General features: G+C 37.8%; 1 protein-coding gene across 4 annotated transcripts in view; it reads left to right on the top strand.

Moving 5' to 3' along the window:
* The first annotated feature begins 280 nt into the window (after window positions 1-280).
* RBBP6 (RB binding protein 6, ubiquitin ligase) overlaps window positions 281-24,832 on the top strand; it is a 30,028-nt gene continuing 5,476 nt past the window's right edge. Inside the window, exons 1-16 of one of the 4 annotated variants that reach the window (XM_082490257.1) lie at window positions 281-500; window positions 6,785-6,884; window positions 8,827-8,865; window positions 9,529-9,565; window positions 14,436-14,480; window positions 16,871-16,959; window positions 17,078-17,174; window positions 17,993-18,132; window positions 19,022-19,194; window positions 19,869-19,972; window positions 20,410-20,765; window positions 21,577-21,673; window positions 21,754-21,832; window positions 21,934-21,991; window positions 23,127-23,489; window positions 23,847-23,948. In XM_082490257.1, coding sequence (XP_082346383.1) covers window positions 335-500; window positions 6,785-6,884; window positions 8,827-8,865; window positions 9,529-9,565; window positions 14,436-14,480; window positions 16,871-16,959; window positions 17,078-17,174; window positions 17,993-18,132; window positions 19,022-19,194; window positions 19,869-19,972; window positions 20,410-20,765; window positions 21,577-21,673; window positions 21,754-21,832; window positions 21,934-21,991; window positions 23,127-23,489; window positions 23,847-23,948 — 2,045 coding nt within the window. In that variant the 5' untranslated portion in view covers window positions 281-334. The remainder of the gene's footprint in view (window positions 501-6,784; window positions 6,885-8,826; window positions 8,866-9,528; window positions 9,566-14,435; window positions 14,481-16,870; window positions 16,960-17,077; window positions 17,175-17,992; window positions 18,133-19,021; window positions 19,195-19,868; window positions 19,973-20,409; window positions 20,766-21,576; window positions 21,674-21,753; window positions 21,833-21,933; window positions 21,992-23,126; window positions 23,490-23,846; window positions 23,949-24,832) is intronic. The other 3 variants (XM_082490258.1, XM_082490259.1, XM_082490260.1) reach the window with 3 other exon arrangements.

Raw genomic sequence — 24,832 nt, 5'->3', positions numbered from 1 at the left:
CTGGGCGGGCGCCGCCACCGCGGCCCAGTTCGATCGCTGAGGGCCGCGGGCCGGAGTCGTTGCGGGGGCGGGGGCCGGGGCCTCGCAGCGCCGCCGCCATGGAGTCCTGAGGCCTCCGCCAGCCCAGTCTGCCTGAGGCCGCAGGGCCTGGCCATGGCGGAGTGCCGCGGCCTCTGAGCGCCGCCGGCCCGCTCGAGCTCAGCCCGCGCTGCTTGCCCCGGCCCCCTCGGTGGGCCCTTCCTCGCGCCGCCGCGGGCCCTAACCGGCGCGGAGGCCGCGACGCCGTCTGCCGCGGTAGGCGCCGTCGCGGAGCAGGCACCGCCTGGGCCCGACAATGTCGTGCGTCCACTATAAGTTCTCTTCTAAGCTGAACTATGATACGGTCACCTTCGACGGCCTCCACATCTCCCTGTGCGACCTCAAGCGCCAGATCATGGGCCGCGAGAAGCTGAAGGCGGCCGACTGCGACCTGCAGATCACCAACGCCCAGACCAAAGAAGGTGCGTGGGGGGCGGCGGGCGCGGGGCCTCGGGGACCGCCCGGCTGGCGGCGTCGCAGGCCGCCCCGCTGCGGCCTGCTCTTTGTGGCTTGTCCCCGAGTAGAGTGAGTCAGCCTGGGGCCCATCCCGCGGGCGTGCGGGGGGACCGGGAGGGCAAGCAGTGACGGCTGGGAAGCGATAATGTGATTCGGCCGCGATCGGTAGCCGGGACTTGTGTTGGGGGCCTCATAGAGCTACTCTTTTGTAGTTGCTGTTCTGACAACTACCTTCAGATCTGTGCTTTGGACGCGGAGCTAGGCGTAGAAGAATACGTGGTTGATGTGCGACATACAGTGCTTACAAAAGTTTTGTTTTCCTGGAATTCTTCTACGTAAAATGATGCGGAAATGTCAGAGGATATCTTAGAATAACAAACTTGCCAGATTTCTTTGAAGTCTGGCAGAGGAAGCTGAAAGTGATAGAAATAGAACAGGTGGCTAAGTTGAAGAAAGGGGATTTGGTGATTTAATTTTGTCATCGACGTCTTTTACCCCATTTTATTGGAAAACTGGTTTTGTGCTCCTTGCAGAAACTGCTCATTAGCAACGTTTTGGATCAAGAGTGTGTCTGTGAGTTATAATTTATGCAGACCCTTTAAAGCCATCTTGATCATGAGTCTTCTCTGTATCTAAATTATACTTAAGAATTTCTTGTTAATGTAACTTCTTTTGTACACAAAAGACACTGTTATTCAGATGGTATTGAGCATCACTTCATCATTCATTTCTAACCTTTTTTTTTTTCCCCCCTTGTACTACATGTTAACTGTTTCAGGGCAATACTGAAGTTTTATGGTAGAACGTTTATGGTGAACATATGTAAAAAATTTTTCTTAGATAAGTCATTAATTCTTCTAAATCTAATGGTGCTTGATTTTCAGGGATGATAATGGTTTTGTGTTACTTAGTATGATGTTTCAGTTTGGTAATCTGCCATCTTGATAAGTTTGAATGTGATTAAAGACTTTGACGTGTTACTTTTCAGAAATAAAAAGACTTGTAAAACTTTTTCATTCCTTAAACATGAATTCTTTTTTTTTTGTGGTTCTTTGACACTCTTAAAACAGTTTTTTCTTTAGAATGTGTACTAGTGGGGTTTTTTCCTCTTCCTGTTTCATATGTTAAAGCTTAAACAGAATAATATGCACACTGTGGTAACTGTAACTTCAGCCTTAGCTTTTAAAGTGGTTGGACCTAAAGGTCACTGTTTATCTACAGGTATTTAAAGTATTTTCAGGAGGATGTCTGTAAAGAGACTTACCAGTACAATGTTAGGGGTCTTAGGGATGCCATTGGATTGCATGACATGCATAGGTAGAGATACCTTTCAGAAGTCTTGAATTTTTCTAGTAGTATTGAATAAAATTATCAAAAGCTTTTGAAAAATATTTAATTTGCTTTAAGGGCTTTGCTGCAGCAGGGTCTCTGAATTTTTGTCTTCAGTTGCTAACATACTTTCAGCTTCACAAATGCTAGCAGGCGGAATGGCCAACTGGCTGACGGCACTACTGTAATAGTTGAGTCTGTGTAAAACAGAGCCTTAAAACCAGAATGTTGGATGGTAGTAAACTGTGATGGAGCCCGATTATTATCACCAGAAGAAAAAAATGTTTTGAAATAGACCAGAGACATGGATTCTGTATAGCAGCTGAGGAACAGAAAGCAAAGTTTTTAGAAGAAAAAATGATGCTCATAAATATGTTACCCCATAAAGTGTTATTCTAATATACATACTATCAGTTTTACAAAGTGCGTTGCTTTGTTTTCATACATAATCAGAATCCAGTGAAGAAAAAATGTTTGCTTTACTAGGTTGTGTTAATTGTAGTGTTGCCTAAAGGTGAAGTTAAAGAAGGAATATCTTTCATACTTTAAAGAGCATCAGTCTCATTAAACGGGATAAGATCCTCATCTAGGTAGATTGTGTTGCACTTTGACCTTTGTAAAATTAGTATAAAATTTTAAATTATATACTAGTGACACAAATGCTTACTGAAGTTTTCGTAAGGGTGTTTTCCATGTGAAAATACGAAAATCCCCTAGTGGTTTTCAGAGCAAAGCTAGAGAATACATTTCAGTGCAGTATATATGTATGCCAAATTTTTGGTTTATATGCATAACCCTGAATTTTAGGTTTTATTAATCAGATGTAGATGCTTAAACTCTCTTTCAGAAGATAAAAGTTCTCTGTTTCCCTGGTTGAGTTAAGGGTAAGCCACGTACCCTTTCAAAACCCTTTATGTTACAGTGGAGCTCATGTGCTGCTTTGACTCTGTCACCAGCAGGTTTGGGACCTCTTAGGGTGTGCTGTCAGCCAGGTTAATGTTCCTTGGCCAGGTGCTTGGGGCAGGCTTGGTTTGGTTCATTACCACATTGTCTCCAGCATTGCTTTTTCTTTCCCAATCAAGCAGTGCCAATAAGACATTTAGGCATCAGGCAGTCTGTATAATCAGATTAATGATTGAAACTATGTTAGGTTTTATTAATTAACTCATCCTTTCAAAGCAATGTAGGTGCTCTTTTGGAGCAGAGAGCTGTATAATAATAATGCAAATGAAAGTTCCATGAACCATTTGGCCTACTGAACTAGCTAATTCAAGAAATTATGATACAGCAGTCATAGATGAGATCATTGACACCTATTTTGTTGGAAGTTAAAAATCCAGAAATAGTAGTCCAGTCTATTAATTGGGATGTTTCAAGGCAGTGCTTTCAGTACCAGCTACGTAGATGATTTGTTTGTCACAAAGTGTGCAAGTGGTGTTGATTAGAACAGAGTTAAAAAAAAAAATTCATAATGAGAAAGCATATTTTTAAATGCTAGGGAGAAAATGTGTTCTTGGGAATTACCCTATATTCTGGTAGAGACAGTCTGGCATATTAGTAGTCATTTTCATCTCTTACTCTGCAAATCCTTCCCCCAGCAGCATAATAGCTGGTTAGCAAGGCATCTAAGCCTAATAAAGGCTTTTCTTTGTCGTTTCACATGTATGCTTGCCTTCTGATGACTTCTGTTTTGATGAGCTTCTGTACTTTATCTGGGTGAAAATACTTCTCTAGCAAAAGCTCAGAGAGATGCTTTTGCAATGCTGTCGAACTCAAAATGGTGGATTAAAGCAGACCATAAAATAAAGTAGGAGTTTTTTTCAGTAGCTTGTTTATAGTGGACATACGACCCAAATTATTAAAACTAGCAGATTTTCAGAATTATAGAGGAATTTAAAAATGGGGGGTTTAAATTGTGTATTAAATGCAAAGCAGTATGAACTTCAGAGCATAACCTGAGCTGTTTGTATTTTTTTGCAGGAAGAAGGTTGTAGACACTAATGCAATTGTTGATTTAAGATTTCTAAGTCAGTATGAGACAGCAAAGTAGCTATTTTTTAACTTGTCTGCCTCTTAATTTCTTGAAATACTTCTTTCCGTTGGCTCTTTCAAGCGTACTTTTTTCTTCTAGAATGGAGAGCAAGTTTTAGACTGTTATGTCTCTTTCTCTTGATTTGGATGTTAGTTATATTAAAGTCTTGCTTTGCTTTTGCAAGCTTTCTGAGTTAATCGAATCCTTGTTTTTAATCACAGGTCAGATTGACAGAAGTCCGTTAGCCACTTACTGGCAATCACTAGCAGTAACACAAGTTACTACCTCCAGCTTTGTTGAACATTTATGTTGGAGCTCTGCTTGGACAAGAGTGAAAAGTAGCCTTGTTGAGCATCGTGTCGCTGCTAACTTTGCAGATGTTGAGTCACATGGTGAGGCAGAGTGACACTGCTTTGCAGGTCCTGGTAGTTGCCAAGTCTCTGCTAGGGGATGTTGCTGCCCACGGGGAACAGGTTCCTGCTTGAAGATGCCAGTTTAGTCTGAGATCTGTTAGACTAAGCCGGCATCTGCTAATCAAGCAAACGAAAAATTCTAGGGACTTCAGGAATAGCGCTCCAGCTTAAACCCTTTCCTATTAAAAAAAAAAAAAGTTAACTTTTTAGCATACATTGTTTGACTTCACCTTTAATAAAATTTCATCACCAAAATGTATTCAATTAATTGAGGTGAAGGAAAAATAAATGTATTGAAGCCAACTGGTATCAAGTCCCTTCACAGAACTAACTCAGGATTGTATTTTGCTGTATGTAAACGCTCTTCCATGAATTCTCTGATGTGGTGACCAAGCTAGTGGGATACTTCAAGTACCAAATACAAATATGTGCCATGATAAGTGCCCTGTGCAAATAAAGCCTTTATTTCACCAAGCTATTGACACTCTTCAGTTGATCCATTTAAATGTGTACTGATTGACTTTTAAGGTGAATTCATTTTTATATCAGTCTGTTATTAGGTGGCTGGAGGTCTCTGTGCATTTAAGCAGCCTGAAAACAGGCATATATCTATATATGTATACATGCAAGGATGGGCTATTCAGAAGGTAGATGTTAATGCTGCTTTTCAGTGGTCAGTGAATTGTCACAAAATACTAAAAGAGAACTTACCTTTTTGTGTGGTACACCTGTTGTTCATGTTCAAATTCACCTTGCAGGCTTGCGTAATTTATGAATAAGTGCATTCGTTTCTGTCCTTGTACATACAGTCTCTTTCTAGGAGAGGTGCTGCCACATTCCTCGGTTTGGCACAGGCATAGCAAACTCTTGCCTTTTTTGGAGACGTTGTTTATCCTCTCTTTGAAATCTCAATCCGGTGGTTTGTGATCTAGATCAGAAAGAATACTCAGAATGAGCAGGTAAACAGCTGCTTTGGGCTTCTAGAACTGCAGCTGACATGGTCTCCCAGTTGTTTGTCTTGGCCTCAGTACTGCTTGAGCTCCTTCTCCTTCAAATGGCTGTATAATGGTTAGATTTTCATTTTAAGAAGAGCTCTGGGGCATGGTTTCAGGATCTGACTTCTGTAAAAGCTTCTGGTTTTGTGATAATTAGTCCTTTCTCTTACAGTTTTAAACTACTCAAGTCCAGAGGAAGCTTGCTGTTTGCTTCCCTAGGGGTGAAGATCAGGAATTAATATACTGAAAAATGGAGCATGAATTGTGAAATTTTGTGTGTCAGACTGGGCAAAAACACCCTGACAGAGCTTGACTAGATATACAGAATCTTTGGGTTTCAGACTATTGTTCTGATTTGGTCTGCAAAGGTAAGGGCTTTTAATATTTAAAACTGTAGGCAGATTACAGGGAGTAGCTGCTGACAGTGCTTTAAAATATTTAGTAATATCCAGCATGTTTATGTACAATATAAAACCCATTCTTATAGATAGATCTTTGCATTTTAAGCTTACTCAATTAAAAGTATCTCAGGTAGTTGTTTTTTTCATTTGGGCCTATGTAAAAGGTCAGAAGGCTTTCCTCCTTTTCAGAAGACTAATAGGGTGTAAGCCAAGGCAAAGCATGGATAGCTCCAGGCACACACTGTTTTCTAAGGGCTTTTAAAGGCTGTCTTCATAAGTAATTTTGTTTGAGTTTCTCTGCTCTACAAAAAGTGAATCAAAAGAATTCACATCCCTTCAGTTAATTCAAACTAGATGATTAGCTTAAGATGGGGAGATACCACTTTAGTTTGAGCCAATTCTGCCTTACTTGTGAAAGCAAGCTCAAAAAACCCCCAAAACTTGTGTGATCCAAATTCTGGCGCTGCCAGTTTCATTTCCATTTAAATGTAAAGCACTGAGCAGCTGGGAAGGGTGGTTGTTGAGGGATTAAGCTCCAAGAAATAGACAGAGATGGCCGACTCTCTTCTGTGTTTGGCCAGTCTTGAGCACTCAAAGCATAGGTGAATCGGTTCTAGTTAACAGCTGTGAAAGCAATGGCTCAGAGTTTTCATGCTTTAGCTAAGTGCCTGTTTTGTTGCAGGGCAAGCTAGTCAGAATCTGGTTTATGCATGCGAGACTTTGCTGTGGTTTGCTTTTCTCCAAAGGTCTGTTGGTTTTGTAGCCTAACAGAAACAAAAGCAACTTAAACTAGACCAGGAAAGAATCTCATGTATTAGTGGACTCTACTGACCTTTGAGACCCTTTTACTGTTGGCATTGAAACTGTTTAAAGAAAGATGACATTTTGCTGCTTGTGTTTGATTATCAAACCTGAAGATTTCTTGAAACGTACTGTTAGTGTGGTAAAATGATAAAAGCACAATGTTACATATAAAATTTGGTTTTATATCTGTAAAGGGATTCTCTGTAGTGCTATGTAATTACATATTAATATACATTTTTACAAACTGATTTTTTTCTGTATTTTTGTTATTTTCAGAATACACAGATGATAACGCGCTGATTCCTAAGAACTCATCAGTAATTGTTAGAAGAATCCCTATTGGAGGAGTTAAAGCTACCAGCAAAACATATGTTATGTAAGTATCCATAAAGCATTGTATTCTTTATGAGGGGTTTCAGTGTGTTAACTTCTTTTATTTATTAGTTTACAGAGGCATTCCAGTTCTATCTTTCTCGTTAAAGCTGCTGTAAGTTTTTGTTGTAATGGGGTAGATTTTAATGTATCTGTCCCAAAGTAGACTTAGATTTTTAGGCCTGCTGGGACACAGGGTTCAAACTCCAACAGTGGTAACTTTTAAGATGATTCTGTTGAGTTTGTTCTTGGGGTTGACTTTTCTGAGGCCCAAGTTGTAGATCCTGTTTCCTCTATGTTTGCTTTTATTGCTTTTATAGTAAAGACAAATACGCATTGTAGTATAAACTTATAATTTGTTCCCATCTCAGAAGAGTCTGATTCTCAGAGCTTGATTATTTCTTGCATTTGGGGGTGGGCGGCACACGGCAGATATTCTTAAACCCCCTATCTGGGGGGTTTGCAGACTATCTATAGAGGAAAGACCAGGGGTTGCCAACTGGTGAACAATGCAAACAAGAAGTTTCGTTCATAAGTGATTCCTACTAGTTTCCTGAAGACAATGTTAGTTTCAGACAAGAGAAAAAGAACAATATCCTTAAGTGTATTGCTTTTTGTGTGAGTACAATGAAGGAATAGTTAATCCTTCCAAACTTGAAACTGAGTAAGCAGTTTTAGCACCTTACCAAACGTTACTAGTTATCATTCTGTTTTTACCCTAAGCTGATATCTGTGCTCCAGGTTTTAATTCTGTATTCCTAAAATTTATGGAGGACAGAGAATTGGTTGTTTTGAATAAAATTACAGATATTCAAATGCAATCCCTATTACAGTATTATTGCTGTCACTTATGTATTCGTACAGTCCAGTTCTATGTCAGCTACATTAGCATTGTTTGAATGGTCATGTTTTCCAGTCGTCTTAAAGATATGCCTCGCCACCACAATTAGTGGATATTATTAGTGTGTGGTTTTGCTATGTCTTTCTCATGTTGGTTCTCAATAAAATATACCGGTGAGCTACAGTGTGTCTCGAACAAACAGTACAGCAACATCCTGGTACCCATGAAGCATTTGCAAGCAAAAAAACTCTGAATTTAGTGGCTCTGTGTATAAACTTTGGGCGCATCACTGCAGTCGTTGTTGCAGTGCTTTCACGAACTCCCTAGTAATTCTGGACACCACAGCATCGTGGTTATAGACATGGCCTTGTTTTGGGGGTTAATTTCAATACATATGCTTAGTGCTGTCTTGTCAATGCATCCTCTGTTTCTGGTTGGACGGCACCCTCTTCTGGTATTGCTGCCCTAAAATGGGAGGATAGATGCTGCTAGCATCAAAGATCAAATAAATACCTGTATGAGGGGATAAGGAAAGAATGGCACTGCTGCTCTAATGTTGAAAATTAGCCAGGCAGATTAGCTTTCTATTCCTTCAGCGGGAGACATTACAGAAATAACTGCTGGATTGGTTAGTGTTTGGGAATTACGAATGTATGCTGTAATGGTGGAGAGGCCTTCAAAAATGCATTACTGGCCTTGTAGCATGTTCTTCAAGGTAGATGTATGAAGAAACCAATGTGTAGTAATCTAGAGTATTTCCTTGTACTTCCTCTTCTTCAGGAGGTACGTGGCTGTAATTGCGAGGCTGGTGGCGTTCTAGTGGTGGCAGGAAGCATGATGAGCCTTTCTATTTGTACATAAATTCCACAGCAACCTTTGAATTGCCTCTGGTCATGGGACACTTTGGATGATGTATGAATTGTTTGTTAAGTGTATCCATGGTTGCATGTCTGATTCATGATGAGTAGCATGCAGATACAAATCAATGAGTATGTGGAATCTCAGCAAGTTTTCAAATGTAATAAATACTGCCTAAAATACTGTAGCATTTTCAAGGTTATCTTAAAGCAAATTCTGGCAATTAAGACCTTTTTTTTTGTCACAGGACTCCTAAATCGCACAAAATCCTAGAAACTGCTTTCAGGTGACATTTCTACTACTATTTTTAGTCAATATAGCATATGTAACACATTTAGTATTTTGGCAATTTCATGGCTGAATACAGTAGATATCTGAACACAGTGCTTGGGCTTCCACAAAGAAACACTGTTCTAAAGACTACACTGCTGACATTATGTTACTCCTTTGTCAGATGACTGATTTTTTTTCACTTAAGTAAACTTGCACTTCAGAGTGTCTAGACTATCACTGTTCTTTCTTAGAAATTAAAATACTGTATCTGGTACCTATTTGTAAGACTAGGGGTATACAGATTGGCTAAAGCTACCTTCATATTTAGGTGGTTGATTATTTAAGAACACAAAACTGTAGTACAGACTTAATATTTTTGATACTTGCATAGCAAAGACAAAATACCCAAGGACTGACTTTCTTTTGCACTGTTATATTCTATAGCTCTAAGTCTTAGAATAATTTGTGACAAAGTAGAAATGTGATTTTGGGGCTTTTTTTAGTTGCACTGAATGTACCAAGAGACAACAGTTATGTATACAAATAAATTTACACATTCACTAGACTATCAGAACATAATGTTTTGGTGTTCAGGTTTTATAGTGTGTTTTTGCTGCTTTATGTTGGGTACAAGTGCTTTATTTTAAATTCTGATCACCTTTATTTCTTCTTCTAGAAGTCGAACTGAGCCAGTGAGTGGAACATCAAAAGCAGTATGTAAAAACACAATCTCACACTTTTTTCTACACACTGCACTTAATTCTAAACAATGTAGCCTTTTATTAATTTTCCAAACATTAATTTTAAAATATTTTCCAGTAAAACATAGTATATGTTGTAAATACAATGTATTTGATTCAGCATAGTAAAAACTGAGTAATGCCATCATTTGCACAGTTCTAATGTGAATATTGGTATTTGCCTAGTAATGCATTGTATTTCATATTGAATATGCTAGAATATTTCCTGTATGACTTTGTGTTGTACAGATAATGTATGATCATTTTTAGATCATGTAGGTTCAAGGTTTGCTCAACTGAACATGGTGCCATGTTCTACATCTGTCTGTCTATAGCTAGTGATATGTATGTTTGTATAGGTTGTTGTGTGCTTTTTGTTTCTTGCAATAAAAATTGTTTGGAGTGTATTTTTTGCCATTTCCACATTGTATCACTTAGCTTTTGTTTTTAAATACTTTTTTTGCCTAATGGTTTTTGAAAATGTTATCAAAAACCACTGAGAAACCATTATTGTTAAACTTGGTACTGTTTCTTACTTTCGACTTGGGGGTTCAAACAAATACCAAAGCCAACATATCCCATATGTTTTGAGGACAGTTCTGTGCAGCTAAATGATTCCTTTTCATGTCCTTAAATACTTGGGTATTTGTTCCTAAAACTGTATAATTGAAGTGATATTGTTTGGGCCCCTCTGAGTGCATAAATGTCTTTAATAGATTGCCATGAATTTAAATATCGTTGCTACACAAAGTGGTATTCTAAAGTTCTGCATTTGATCCTTCCACTTTATCTGGTGAAGCAGTTTAGTTTAATAGTTTGTCTGCAAATGAAAATATCTAAAACCAGTGTACAAATTTTGGCACAAGGTTAGAGCCTGGTGCATTTGTGGGTAAAATTCCTGTCATTTTTCTTAACTTCTGCCTGCAGTACATTTTTGGATCTGGGTGACTTCAGAGTTGGATGCTCCTTTTAATTTCCCAAAGGTTAAGCCTTTCTTTAGTATACCACCACTTTGAATTTACATTTGGAAAAGGGGCAGCATTTTTCTTCAGGTTTGAAAACACTGTCGTTCTGCTGCTAGAATATAAATAAGTAACACAAGGAAATACTTGACTGGTGATGGTCTAGATCTTGATTTGCCACTTGGGTCAAATAAAATGTGTAACTATGCATTTCAAAATAGTCCTTATAGTATAAAAACTACTATTTGGTCGTTTTTTATTTTTCATCTTTATTTTAAGTATAACTGCTTTTTCTTCACTAGAATGGTGTGAGGCATTACACTAACCCTGGATCATTGGATCTGATCACTTGATAAGCTGTTAGGATAACTTAATCTAGAAATTCATGAACTCTGGGTCTGTGTTCTGTGAAGAATACAGCCTCTGATTCTCGTGGAATGGTATACAATCAACTTAAAATTGAAAACTTTTTGTGTGTAGGTCTGAAAACACTAAGTCTAAATCTGCATCCGTAATTCTATTGCTGATTGATTTGAATTCCTTTTTGGACATGAATGCCTCTCATTGTGAGCCTGAGTTAGTTTAACTGGCCCAGTGACCCTAGTAGTTAATGTAATGCATTTATGTAAACCACGTTTATAGTACTTGATCTAATTCAGATGGGTTTTTATTTCTTGAAAACAGTTATTTTTCTTTTTGTTTACTAGCATGTGTATAAACACAAATCACATGTTTCATAAATAAAGTTAACATTCTTTTAGCCTCGTGTGTTCCCTGGCATGTCTGTATTACATTTCTAAGTAGCATCTTACCATAAGCTAACATAGATGTCTCAAAAAAGAAAAAAAAAAAGAAAAAAAAAAGTCCTGGAGCGGGAGGGAAGACTTAGTGTTAGAACTAATTAAAGTAAATGAAAGGCAAAGCAAAAACATTCTCTTCTTGTTTGCTCTGATCGTACCTGATTTGGGTTGTGGGTAGCCGTAGGGAGGGTGGAAGCCTTGCATCTCTCTTTACGAGTCCCCTCTCTATTTCTCACTGCAAAAGTACTGCAGTTTCAGGTGCTTCTAGTGTTGGGAGACACAATTAGTTTTATTCTTAAAGCTAACTCAGGTCTTCGTCTAAAGCGTGGGGGTTTTGTTTGTTTTTTTTTTATACACATATTTCTGTATGTATTTCAAAGCAGAACCTGGATCTTAGCGTGGAAGGAATAAATCACTGGAAAGCTTGCCAATTACTGTTGAACAGTAAAGCAGCAAAATTAAAATTATTTAAGAGGGTTTTTTTTTTTTTTTTTTAAAAAGGATGCACAGAAGCTTATACTTTAAGTATTTCTTCATTGTCTTGCTCTTATGTTACACTTCCAAATTTGTGCTGCTGTCCTACTGTTAATACAGCCAAATCAAGAAAGTGGATTCTTTTTGATTTAGTACTACTATTTCAGTAACTGTAAGGATCTCTTGTTGATATTTGTCCTTAGAGGCTACAGAAATGCAGGGAGTCATGCCCAGTGTGTTAGCGCCGTCAGGCATGACTGTGGTTCTTCCTGGCTTAATTTTTAGTTTAGCCAAGCTGTTGGGTTTTAGGAAACTACTTTAATATAAACATAGTACTCCAACAGTGAGATTAGTCTTTTCCTCCTATTTTATGTCAACTTCCTTTATGTTAGTTTCTGTTTAGTCTTGTTTGAAATGGGAGTTAATACATCGACTGTCAATTCTGGGGTTTTGGTTTGGTGATTTTGGGGGTTTGGGTTTTTTTTTTTTTTCCCCTAGTTCTTCTGCAGTATTATATTAGGGTTGTACACAAGTTTCATGGAAATGTTGTTTCTGCTTGACTGATTTGAGGGACTTGCAGGAAATACGAGTAGAAATTTAAAGGGGGAAAAAAAGACACAAGAATGTAGGATCATTGGAAGATGGCTGTTGGGCAGACATACTTAACAGTACATTAATTATCTGTTTGCTGCTTTTGAGAACTCTTTAGTAGAAAGGAGTGCTATCATCTCCTTTAAGAAACTAGACTGTTGCCTGCAGGCCATATAATAACTGCTTCCTAAAAAAAATACAAGAGCTAATTGATAGTTTATTAACTGTTATGTTTCAGTTACTGGTCAGTACTAGACAGTTTAACGCTAGTCTCAATAGAGAGCTTTCCTAATTTTGTGTTTGCTTCTGAAAAAAACCCCACAAAATGATAGTGGTTATGCCTGCCATGAGAGAGCATAGGCTTGTTTTTCCACATGTAAAAAAGAGTGACATACAGAGCATGAAGCTTCAAGGTACTTGATCAGACTTTCTTTGTAACATTACTGGGTACAAAATGTTCTGAAAAGAAGGAAAGTTGAATCTTCTGGTAAGACTCACAAAAGAAAGAAGGTCTCTTTTTCCAGATCTGGGTGTTCCTCTCCAAAGGCACATTTTCAAGAACTTTTTAGTTCGTAATGCAGTAATGTTGTATGTGCTTTCCTGAACATATAGAGAAGGAATGATTAACTGGAATGAGGAATCCTCTCCTGCATGTAGATTTTTTTTGTTCCTCAGAGTTTGCTAAAACTACTCTCTTGAATTCTTCCGCTACATTAGGTAATAAAGGACAAGAGCTTTTTCCAAGGAAGGATTTTAATCTCTCTTCTGATAAATTAAGTGACCTCTTGAGGAGAGCTGTTCAGTTTACACTGTGAAATTTTATTCTACATTTTTGAGCAACTTAAGACATAAGAAGCATGATTCAAGTGTCTTGCTGATAACGTTTTACTAGTGTAAGCTTAATTGCTGCTTGTGGTGTAATATAACTCAATATGCTGGAAAGGGAACAAGATAAGAATTACCCTTTTTACTCGTGGAAAAACTGCACTTCAGTGTTATTTCTCAATTATTCACTGCAGTCCATCACTAACTAGTGGTCTGGGGACTTTGTTCCTGCAAGCTGTTCCAGTAGGTAGCTGGGAGGGAGGAGTGTGGTTGCAATGGAGCAAAAAATTACAGGATTGCTCTCTGAATCCATGTTTTCATCATCAAGAGTGTGCTTTACACTTTCTTGCTTTTGTTTTAGTACTGGGCTGCTATTAAAAATTGCTTTTTGGTTTGATAGCAAGGAAAATAATGAATTCTCACACTTCCCAAACTAATTTGGATAGCATGGCCTATGGTCTAGTAAAATAAATAAATAATCAGTTTTATCAATTTTTGTAGGCTACTGTTATGATAAACATCTTTATTTAAATAAATTAAGCAGTTGTTTTATTCTAGAAAGAGTGGTGGGTTACTTTTGTGGCTGATGTTTTAGACTGGTGTTTTTATTTGGGTTTTGTGGGGTTTGATAAGTTTGGTGTTTTTAAACATATTGACAAGAGAGGCAGAGTTCACATTTCAGGGCTGATAAGCCTGTGCTTTATTCTGACAGGCAGCTACTGTGTTTGTAAAAGCATGACCGTGTGCATTTATAAATGATGAGACATCAACTGATTAATTTACAAACTACACTGGAAATGTTTCCTCTAGTGATGCTTCCTTCTCAGATAAACTTAAATATATTTTTGTTTAAGTCCTTTTTAGCTGAAAATTGACAGCTTCCTTACCCCTTCAACTTTTAAGCAGTTATGAGCATTTGACAAGGTCCCTCACTGAGATATTCTGGAGTAATAAGTTGATCTCAAGTGGGTTTGGTTATTTTAGTTTCTTCTCATTAACCACATAGGCAGTCTGTTAAGCTGTCATAGATTTGGACTTTGTTTTTAATAAATACAAATTACACTAGGTTGGAAATGCCTCTTTCGGTGACCCTCAGAGGATATAGTGCAGACTTTCAGACTAGAGTAGAGGTTAACTATTGCTATGTTTTGATTGTAGAACTTGAATATGTGTTTAATTTTTTGTGAACAGATTGATGACTCTTCTGCATCTATTTCTCTGGCCCAGCTTACTAAGGTATATATATATTCTTGTCAAATACTTTAAAAAAAAAAAAGCGCGTTTGCTTCATATTTTTAAATTTATACTGTGATCTATAGCTGGATAACTGTTGTAATTTGAACAAAACTTTAAAATAACTTTTAATAATTTAAAGCATTTATTTTAACTTTAAAATGTGTGTATATTTTGATACTATCCTGTAAAGAGTAGTTCCCAGTTTGGGAAGATAGAAGGGGAGTACCTTATCAGCCTCAACATAATGTTGCTGTATTACTCATCTTCAAGACACAAAGAAGAAGCACTTCAGAAGCTGTTTACCGTTTTTCATACGTTTCGTTAATTTTGCGTTGGAAACTTAACACAATTTTACAGAAGAATTTAATTGGCTGTAAGTTATGGACATTCCAGGGGGGGTTGCAACAGCCAAAATAGAAGCGTTTTTGTAACATGGACAATTGCATGGCTATTTTTGAATTTCTAGTCGTTATAGTTACAGATCCATTCTTTGAATGCTGCACAATTTCATAAACTGTAGTATATATACAGTGGACAACATGATCTAATTTGTTTGAACACAGACTGTGTAAATTGTGTAAATGTACCTAATTGTTTATAGGAATATACCAATGTGTATGTGTGGCATATTAGCAGATGTGACCTTCTGAAACTGTTGTAATGCCATGTTTTGCTATGGAACTGCTTGCATTTTTTGCTCAACAATGTGTGACTTTGTCTGGGAAAGCACTAGTGATTGCATTTTGTGAAAAGGCGTAGTGCTAGCCAATTAAATTATTAGTCTTTAAAGTTACAAAGATTAGAGAAGGCAGGGCCTAATGCAGAGTAGCTAGTTCTTTCTTCTGAAAATAAAAGCTGGAGTTCATTTCCAAGAAAGAGAAATATCTTCCCACTGGTAACTTATCCCCTCTCTCACTGCAGAAATTAAATTGTGTACATTTGGCAAAAAAATGAAATGGTTTGTAAGGTAGCCACCAAAAGAAATTGGTCTCCATTAGTGCTGTCCCTAAATATGTCCTTGGTTCTGTAAACTCATGTGAAGTTTTACTCTAAAATGTGAAAAACTGTCCAAGGTGGTGTACACATTTAAGCTTTCAAGAAAATTTAAGTACTTCAGAAAAATTCAGGAACATAACATAAAGCAGCTCAAAACTGTTACTTACTCTAACCTCTTTAGTGCAGACTGGCTTAGCATGGAGGCAATGTGTTAACAGTTTTCTGTTTTATTATTACTATGTATTAAATGCCATATTTGAATTTTGGTCTATTCCTACTAATGTTTTGTGGGTTTTGGATGTGTTTTGTAAACCGTTTGGGTTCAAACAAATTAGTCAAGTATCTGTAAAGTTTTCTGTAATTGTTAATGGAAATGATTTCATAGCTGTTGATCTGGATTATGTTACTGTTGAGAAAAAACTGTGTATGTGAAACAACCGTTTAATAAAATGTTGAAACTAGTTGGTTGCTTTTGTGAATGAATGCATATAAAAAAAACATGAGTGGTTGATCTGAATGATAGGTGCTTGAAGGTCCAAATCATTTACAGTCACTCCCTTAGACCCTGCTTGTATCTGGACTAGTGTGTAATAAAAACATTTTAATAAATACTGTTTAAAAAAATCAGCTGGCTTCAATAATTTGAAGATCTAGTTCTGCATAAGGTTTATATTCCAATTTGTACATTAAAAGGACACAGTCAACTGTAAAAAAAAAAAAAAAAAAAAAAAAAAGGCAGGTGTTGCTTACAGTCGTTAAATCACTTAAAATGAAGAAGTTAGTACTGGGGAACATGCAGTTTGGACTGCCTACAGCACATGGTGGTCAAATTTTGTCTTGCTGAGGGATTATAAAACGCATGATTCCTTTTAATGCTTCTGTGTCAGAAGCTGAATTTCAGCAAGCAAGAGCAACTTCCCCAACTCTTCAGTTGTGTGTCCTTTTAATGCTGCAAAATGTAAATAATGATACTTGCATACATATTTCTCAATTAAATGTATAGTGGATATCTTTTCCTTCAAATAGTCTGGAGCTTAAAATCAGTTAAAAATACTGGATAGTATATTTTTTTCAACACATAGCTTCAGTCCACTTTGAAGAAAATTGGATTGGTTACACAAGTCTTTATGTAAGGTACAAACAGAGCCTAAGGTTTTGAGTGCCCAAGAATGCTCTTTTCAAGTAGGTTAACAGGCACATAAACATCATGTAATGGCGTAAGGACTCCCCAGAACATCTTCAGGACAAATATATTTTATATAAGCAGCTGTTTTCATGCAACCTCAGCTAGCGTTGTGCTGCTCTTTACAGGATTGGATGAGTGGTGTTGTCTTTGGCTGTGTGGGCTTAAATGTGTTTCTAATGTGTGTGTCAAATAATTACCTGTTAAACAGACTGCCAATCTGGCTGAAGCCAATGCTTCCGAAGAAGATAAAATAAAAGCTATGATGACACAGTCTGGCCATGAATATGATCCAATCAAGTAAGTGTTGATACTGTCAAATCTGTTCTTTGAAGGTTATGAAGAAATTGTAGAGATGTCCGTTTTATCAAGAGACACACGTGCATACCTTTTTCTTTTTTTCCCCCCAAACTTTTAGTTACATGAAGAAACCCTTGGGTCCACCTCCACCATCATACACCTGCTTTCGTTGCGGAAAACCTGGCCACTATATAAAGAACTGCCCAACAAATGGGGTAAGATTGTGGGGGACTTCTGGTGTTGCTTAGTTTTTAATTTTTTTACCTTGGCAGTCGCTTAACAAATACATGAATGTTCATACTAAGAATTGTTTCTCTTGGGGCGAGATACAGATGTTATATGGCAGTGTTGCAAAGCCCTTCAAATTCAAGGGAAACCTGGAATTATAAATGTAAAATCTTCTTTTTTCTAGGTCTTAGGCATTAAATGCCTGAACTTTAATGTATATTTTGATATGTTTCAATATTCTTGGAGATTTTTCTGTGTTTTTAACTTTTTTATGACAGCTCACAATTTTTAGTATTTTGTTTAAAAAGATGTTTCTCTTGACCCCATCTGTTGAATAATTGCATGTTTTAATTACACAAGTGTCTGGTTGAGCATTATTGCTATTTAACATTAGTCAATGAATGTATATGCCTGAGGTATGAATTCAACCTTCATATGCAGGTGGTGAATATAAGTTTCTCCAGTGACTGATTCAGAGCGCTGAATTAAGCTCTCTCTCTGAATTGGGCTTCGCACGAGGAGCGGGTCTGTGTCTCATTTCTGAGTGGATGGTGGGCTAAGGGATACTTCACCCTTACGGAACCTGAAGTTAAGCTAAAGAACGTCTATTGCATTCAAAACACTGCTCAAGCCTTTGGAACATCCTGGCTATATTCACTTAGGGAAACAAGTATTTAAGTCGAGCAACCCTTACACTGGGTAAAAGGGGAGGATTAAAGGCTTTTGCTGCTTAAAATAATCATTGAAATCTCATTTTAAGTGTGGTTTTTTAGATGAGATGTATCTGCATTTCTTTCCTTAACAGGACAAAAATTTTGAGTCTGTTCCCAGAATTAAAAAGAGCACAGGAATTCCAAGGAGTTTTATGATGGAGGTGAAAGATCCCAATACGAAGGGTGCTATGCTGACGAACACTGGAAAATATGCAATACCAACTATTGATGCGTAAGTATGGATTTAATCAGACTGACCAGAAAGTGAACAAGCGAAACCATGCATAAATGCCTGAGTAACAATGTAACCAAGTTGGCCAGCACCTGTAATTACAGGAGAGGAAGCATTGTCATTGTATCTCAACCTTGAAATCTGTGGTGCTTTCTAATGTTAAATAGGGTGGTCTTATCCATACCCTGGAAGCTGGCATAAACTTGTGGTATGCTAAGAATCTGTATTTCTGCAAAACATTTCAGTACTGTTTATAGTTGGGAGTTGTTCTCTTTGAAAGCTCATTTTGCTTCTGTTTTATGTTTCAAAGGCTTCTTGCAAAATTTAACAAATAGCTGTTGGACTGAGATTTTTATCAAATCTCATGTGTGAAACAGACTGACTTTTTCCTGTTGCTCTAGACTAAGAAAATACTACTGTGTGCTGAGAATAGTGGCTCTTTAAAATGCACTTGGTAGCACTTGTATTTTTCTGTCATGGATCTCCTTTTGTAGAAGCAGTAACATAGACTTCTTTCATTTGTAAAATGTAATTACTTGGAGACTAGCTTTGTCCTTAGCCTGCAATTTACATTTACCCTCTGGCAAAGGAGAGATGGAATTCATTTCACCTGATTTCTAGCTGTCAAAAAAAAAAATATTTTTTAGTCTGGGCTAATTCCGTAGTTGATGCAAAGAATGGGAGAGTTCTGCAGAAGCAAAATTGTTCCCCCCTCCCTCTTCTACTGTTGTGGCTATAGAAAAGTAGTTTAAACTAAATGCTGATGTTTTAGAAGGCTAATGTGAAGTGAGAAAAATTCTATCTATTGTCTTTCTTTGATAAAATCCAAAGCTTGGAAGAGTGTTCCTTTATCCATTTTTAACTTTTTTTCTTTTTCCTTCCCCTCTAGGGAAGCTTATGCTATAGGAAAGAAGGAAAAGCCTCCTTTTTTACCAGAGGAGCCGTCTTCCTCCTCAGAAGAAGATGATCCTATTCCAGATGAGTTGTTATGTCTCATTTGTAAAGATATAATGACTGATGCAGTTGTTATTCCTTGCTGTGGAAACAGCTATTGTGATGAATGTAAGTGTTAGTCCCGTGTTTGTTAATTCAAAATGTCAAATCCGATCTTTTGAAAGCAGAAATAGGAGATAACAAAATTAGGTACCAGTTCTATTTAATGTTTAAGTATACCCTGGGGAGGAATAATGCCATGCATAAGTACAGGTTGGGGGCTGACCTGCTGGAAAGCAGCTCTGTGGAAAGGGACCTGGGAGTCTTGGTGGAAAACAGGATGACCGTGAGTGAGCAATGTGTCATGGTGGCCAAGAAGGTCAATGGCATCCTGGAGTGCATCAAGAAGAGTGTGGCCAGCAGGTCGGGGGAGGTCATCCTCCTGCTCTACTCTGCCCTGGTGAGGCCGCATCCGGAGTACTGTGTCCAGTTCTGGGCTCCCCCGGTTCAAGAAGGACAGGGAACTACCAGAGAGTAGTGGATAGTGGAAAAAAGACTAGTTGAAATATCAAGACACAGCCTACTCCACATCTTCAAATGTTACAATAGTGAAATACCAAAACTGTGTAGTTATTTGGTGCATATTAGAAATCTTTTACTCTATTGAATATTTATAGCTTCTTGCTCTCAATTCAAGACTATATTCATCCACTAATCATAGACATGTTTTTATAATTACTTGGAACCCAGAAAATTTCCTTAGTGTGGCTAAAACCTATTTTCATTATTCTAATCATTCACAGGTATTAGAACAGCATTACTGGAATCTGAGGAACATACGTGCCCAACATGTCATCAAACAGATGTTTCACCTGATGCTTTAATTGCCAATAAGTTCCTACGCCAGGTAATGTGATTACTGTTACGTAAACTGTTTGTAAGAGAAGTCTATTTGTAAAAAGCGGAAAGGGAAGAAAATATTTACACCTCCTTAAGCAAGGCTAAATTGAATAAGACTAAGTTTACTTTTCAAACTACATTATCTATTGTTAGAGAAGCTTACAACTCTTTAGAGAATCTGACAAATTCAGGTCACACTTTTGTTTAACATGATTGCCTCACTTTCAAATTTGGTGTTAACACCAAAGTAGTTCAGATATAGGTACTCTGAGTTACCAATCATTATATCAGTGTTTAATGTGATGTATTCATATATCTGCATGTTGCTTTATTTTAGGATTAATAGCATTTACAGGAGTAAGTAATTTCATTCTGTGGAGGCTTTTTTTGGTATATCTACTGAAGTTTCATATTACCTCTTTGTAAATGTTATTCTGCCTCTAGGCTGTGAACAACTTCAAAAATGAAACTGGCTACACAAAAAGGCTCCGTAAGCAGATTCAGCAGCAGCAACAGCAGCAGCCACCACCGCCGCCACCACCTCCACCACCCCTAATGAGACAAACAATAACACGCAACCTGCAGCCTCTGCTCCGGCCAACAATTTCCAGACAGCAAGATCCACTAATGATACCATTAGCTTCTCTGGCTTCTCGTTCTGCTGCTTTGTCATCGTTGGGCCCTGGTCAGTCACCTGTGGCAGCTGGGCTGCCAGTAAATCCGTCTTCTGTTGTTGTCTCTGATCTTCCCCCAGCAGTGTCGCTGTCTCTCCGGGGTGAAAAGCCAGATGGACCTTTTCGGTAAGTAGATGTGTAGATCAACGTGAATATAAAAGACACCAAAATGCTTAAGTTAGATTCTTCTTCTTGAGCTTCTCAGCTAGCAATTTGTATATCATTAGTGACAGTTCCAGATAATTGTGGAAGTTCCGGTTTTTGTTTTTACTTTGAATGAGGACACTTTGATAAGTTGGAGGTGTGCCTCATGCAAGAATTTTCTCAGAAGTGTTTCTTGTTTGGTTACCTTATCAGTCATTCAGTACAGGTTTACCCTGAATGAGGAACTTTTTTTCCCCAGGAGCCCTTTGATTTTTAAGTGGCTAGCAATTCCCAAAGTAACCATTTAGTTATGTCAAACCTTCAAAATTGTTTAGGGCTTATATCCTTTCAACTTTATGCCTTGAATGCAAGGAGCCACTCTGTCCAGAAGACTGTCACGTCAGACGTACCGTTGAATACAAAGGTTCACAATTCAAAAGAACCTCTAGGGCAGCCTCTGAACTAGCACATAAATATTTCCCGATAGAATTTCAGTTGTTGCATCTTCCAAAACTGAGATTCAGTGTGGGGGTTATATGTGCTCTTATCCTTTCATGTGCAGCTAGCTTAATAAAATATTTTTCCAGTGAGCTTTCTCTTTAAATGCCAGTAGCCCAAACAGACTTCTCATCAGTGCTTCATTTGGAATCAGCCACCTTAACATTCATAAATACGGTGAAGATTTTTTTTTTTTTCCATTTACAGTAGTCAGCCTTTTCTCACCTTGGACTTTATATTTCAAGTATCACTTCAAAACACTGTTTGAATAATATATATTTGGGGTTTTTTGTAGTGATGCTGATACTGTTATACCTCCTGCTGCTCTCGTGACTGCCGCTGAACTTTCTAAATCTTCCCCTCTGTCAATCAGCAGTTTGTTGGAAGAGAAGGTAAATTTTATTTCAGCATATGCAATGTTCCTTGTATTTTAGTAGAGATTATTTTCTAACTGTTTGCATTTATTCACAAGGGCTATCAGGTTCCTGTACTAAGACAACCAGCATTACCAAGTCTTCTGGGCCCCCAAGGACAATCAATACCCACAACTGGTAAGTAACTGTAACTTAAGATTTTCTGCTGAAAAATTGTCTTCAGATAAACTGAATGTTTTGGGTTTTTTTTTTTCTTTTTCCTCTCCCTGTTTCAAAAGGTCATCCAATGAGAGCCAGTACAATTCGCTCAGCAGGTGGCAGACCAGGCTGGGAGCTGTAAGTATTCTGCAGAAACTCAATATATTACTACTTGTAACCTGTTAAATTAGGCTGTAACACATAACTTATACAACAGCTGATTTATAACGAAGTAAGTATGCACAGATAGTTGTGGAGAATACAAGTGGTAATTAATTTTTAAATGGCTTAATTTGAATTAGCTTAAAGAGGATCTGTGCTTGCAGTAAGATTATTTAAAATAAAACTCCAGTGCATGATTGAAAAGAGGACTCTGAAAAATGAACACTTTGTGAGGAAACCATAATTACATATAAAAATTAAATATAATTAAAAGATCAGATGGAAAGCCACCCTTTGATTACTGGCTGAATAGGGCTGAAGAAATTGATTTCCCAATAGAAATCATCCTCCAACGTTCTTTCTTTAACAACCTAGTTGATACTGATTGAGAAATTACTGGAGAAGTCAATGCTGTTATTTTATGACAATTTTTAATTTCTTCAATTTAGTCATCTCAAACAGCCAAGCTGCTTTCTCTCAGTTGGAGAGATAGGAGTCTGTTTTATCTATTAGTCCAGTGTCAAGTTAGTCCTATATTTTGCTATATATTTCTTACAGATAGATTGTAAGTGTGCAATATGTTTATAAAATCTTAAACATAACACAAAACCCAGGATCCATCCCACAGATTATCTAAAATCTTAAATTCAGTAAGCAAGAAAAAAACAATTTGAGGACATGAACAGGCCAAATACATCATCATGAGGGAACAGCATAGGAAGTGCATGTGGGAGAAGTTAAAAGACATTTGAGAGAAGTTTAGTTAATATCTGTGCAATACTTTGAAGATCAGAAGTGTGAAGTATCTAGTGGCAGAGGAGCGATGGGCACATGGGAGATGGGAGTCTCTTAAGCATGGGCAGTCTCCATCCACAATTGCAAAGCTGAGTATAAGGAGAAGACGACTGAGGGAGCTTTTGGGGGTGAGGAAGTGGAAGGCAAGTATGAGAATCAAGAAATGAGTGTGGTCTCAAATGAACAGAAAGCAGGGAGAAAAATGCTTAAGTTGAGAACAAGTGTTTGCCGCCAAGCTCCTGCTTCATTTGATTTCCTTTTTAAAATCAGGGCAGAGTGTAACAAAGTGACACATGTTTCTGGGTTTCTTTCGAAGTGCAAATCGAGGACGCCTGCATGGTGACCGTGCCCAAAGGACTCAGGCCCCATCACTACCAGCGTCAACACCAGTCTTTGTGCCTGTGCCTCCACCTCCCTTGTACCCTCCACCACCCCATGCACTTCCTCTTCCACCGGGCGTACCACCACCACAGTTTCCTCCTCAGTTTCCACCTGGTCAGCCTCCATCTGCTGGGTACACTGTACCCCCTCCAGGATATCCCCCAGCTCCTGCAAACATGTCATCAGCTTGGGTACCAACAGCAGTACCAACGGCTCATTCAAATACCATCCCAACGACACAAGCACCTCCCTTATCTAGGGAGGAGTTTTACAGAGAACAACGGAGACTTAAAGAGGAGTAAGTATTTGACTCAATGAAGTTGCGTTGTTTTTCATTTTTGTATTTGGATAGTGTACGGGACTGCAGTTACACTAAAGTGCATCTGGCATAAGCAAAAATGACATAGTGTTTTTTCTAATATACTTTTTCGTTGCAGATGGTAAACATGCAAAACTAAACCAAGACATATGTAATTCTAAAACTTTCCCTAAAATTTATAGGAATTCTAAACTGTTTTTACTTAAATAGGATGTTCACCTTTTGCATTTGCATGCAATATACATTTTCTCATATTGGCCATGTTTTGTTTCTTGATGTCTTTTTGTAATAAAGGTCAAACTATAATTGTAATAAAGGTCAAACTTATTTTAACAGGGAAAAGAAAAAGTCCAAACTTGATGAGTTTACAAATGATTTTGCTAAGGAATTGATGGAATATAAAAAGATTCAAAAGGAGCGTAGGCGTTCGTTTTCCAGGTAACTGCTTTACATGTCCGTAATGGAGAAGCAGATTGTCTAGAAGAATCAGGAGGAGTTCCACTCCACCTCTCTATCGTTAGATGGATTGGATGATTCAAGGGATTAGCAGTGATAGGAGTTTCATATGTAGGTTACTAGCTCGAATATGGCAGAGATTAGTTGACTGATAGTTATAATGTGGCAGCAGTTGTTAAGGAACAGGTGTCTCTTTGACTAAAGCTTCTCTGTAATGACATCCTTCACCTCCTGACAGCTGTGAGGAGACTAGAAACTGAATAGGTGTAGTTGCTGGGTTTTCTGTGTCTCCCCATTCTGATTGTAACCATTACCTCAAAGCACTTTGGAGGAGATATGTGAGAGAAATTGTCTTCATTTCCTCTTTTGTTTATCTCATGTGGATACACGGAGAGATTTTAACCTGGACTGCAAATAAATGGCTTTTCTAGTATTTTGTTGACGTTGTTAAATTTTTCTTAGGAATTAAAAGATCAGACTTGTTTTTAAGGAAATCTTAAGTTGGTGAAGGACTTTGAGAGGAAGAGTGATGCTAATGAATGTTTGCAGGATAATGTGAAATGATTCTTTAAAAAATCATAAAAGAAAAACTTGTGAAGAAGAAAGTCAAGGTAGTGGATGTTTTCTGTCCCAAAAAATCACATGAGTCTGAATAGCTCTCTCTTAGTCACGCCTAATATCTTTCCTAGAGTAATGGCCTTGAGTCATATTACTAGAGGCTGAGTTTAGAAGCTTTCAGATAAGATTTTTCTTGAAATGTGGTCACAATCCTTGGTTACAGCTAGAGGTATGTGCAAAACTGCTAGGACATCTGGCTAGAAGTGTTGATTAAATAGTAATGTAAGATTGCAGTACAAGTATTTTGC

The sequence above is a fragment of the Vanellus vanellus genome (genome assembly GCF_965231255.1).
Source record: "Vanellus vanellus genome assembly, chromosome: 14".
Lineage (NCBI taxonomy): Eukaryota > Metazoa > Chordata > Aves > Charadriiformes > Charadriidae > Vanellus > Vanellus vanellus.
The sequence above is the reverse complement of the archived record's forward strand: the minus strand, read 5'-3'. Positions and strand labels throughout refer to the sequence as shown.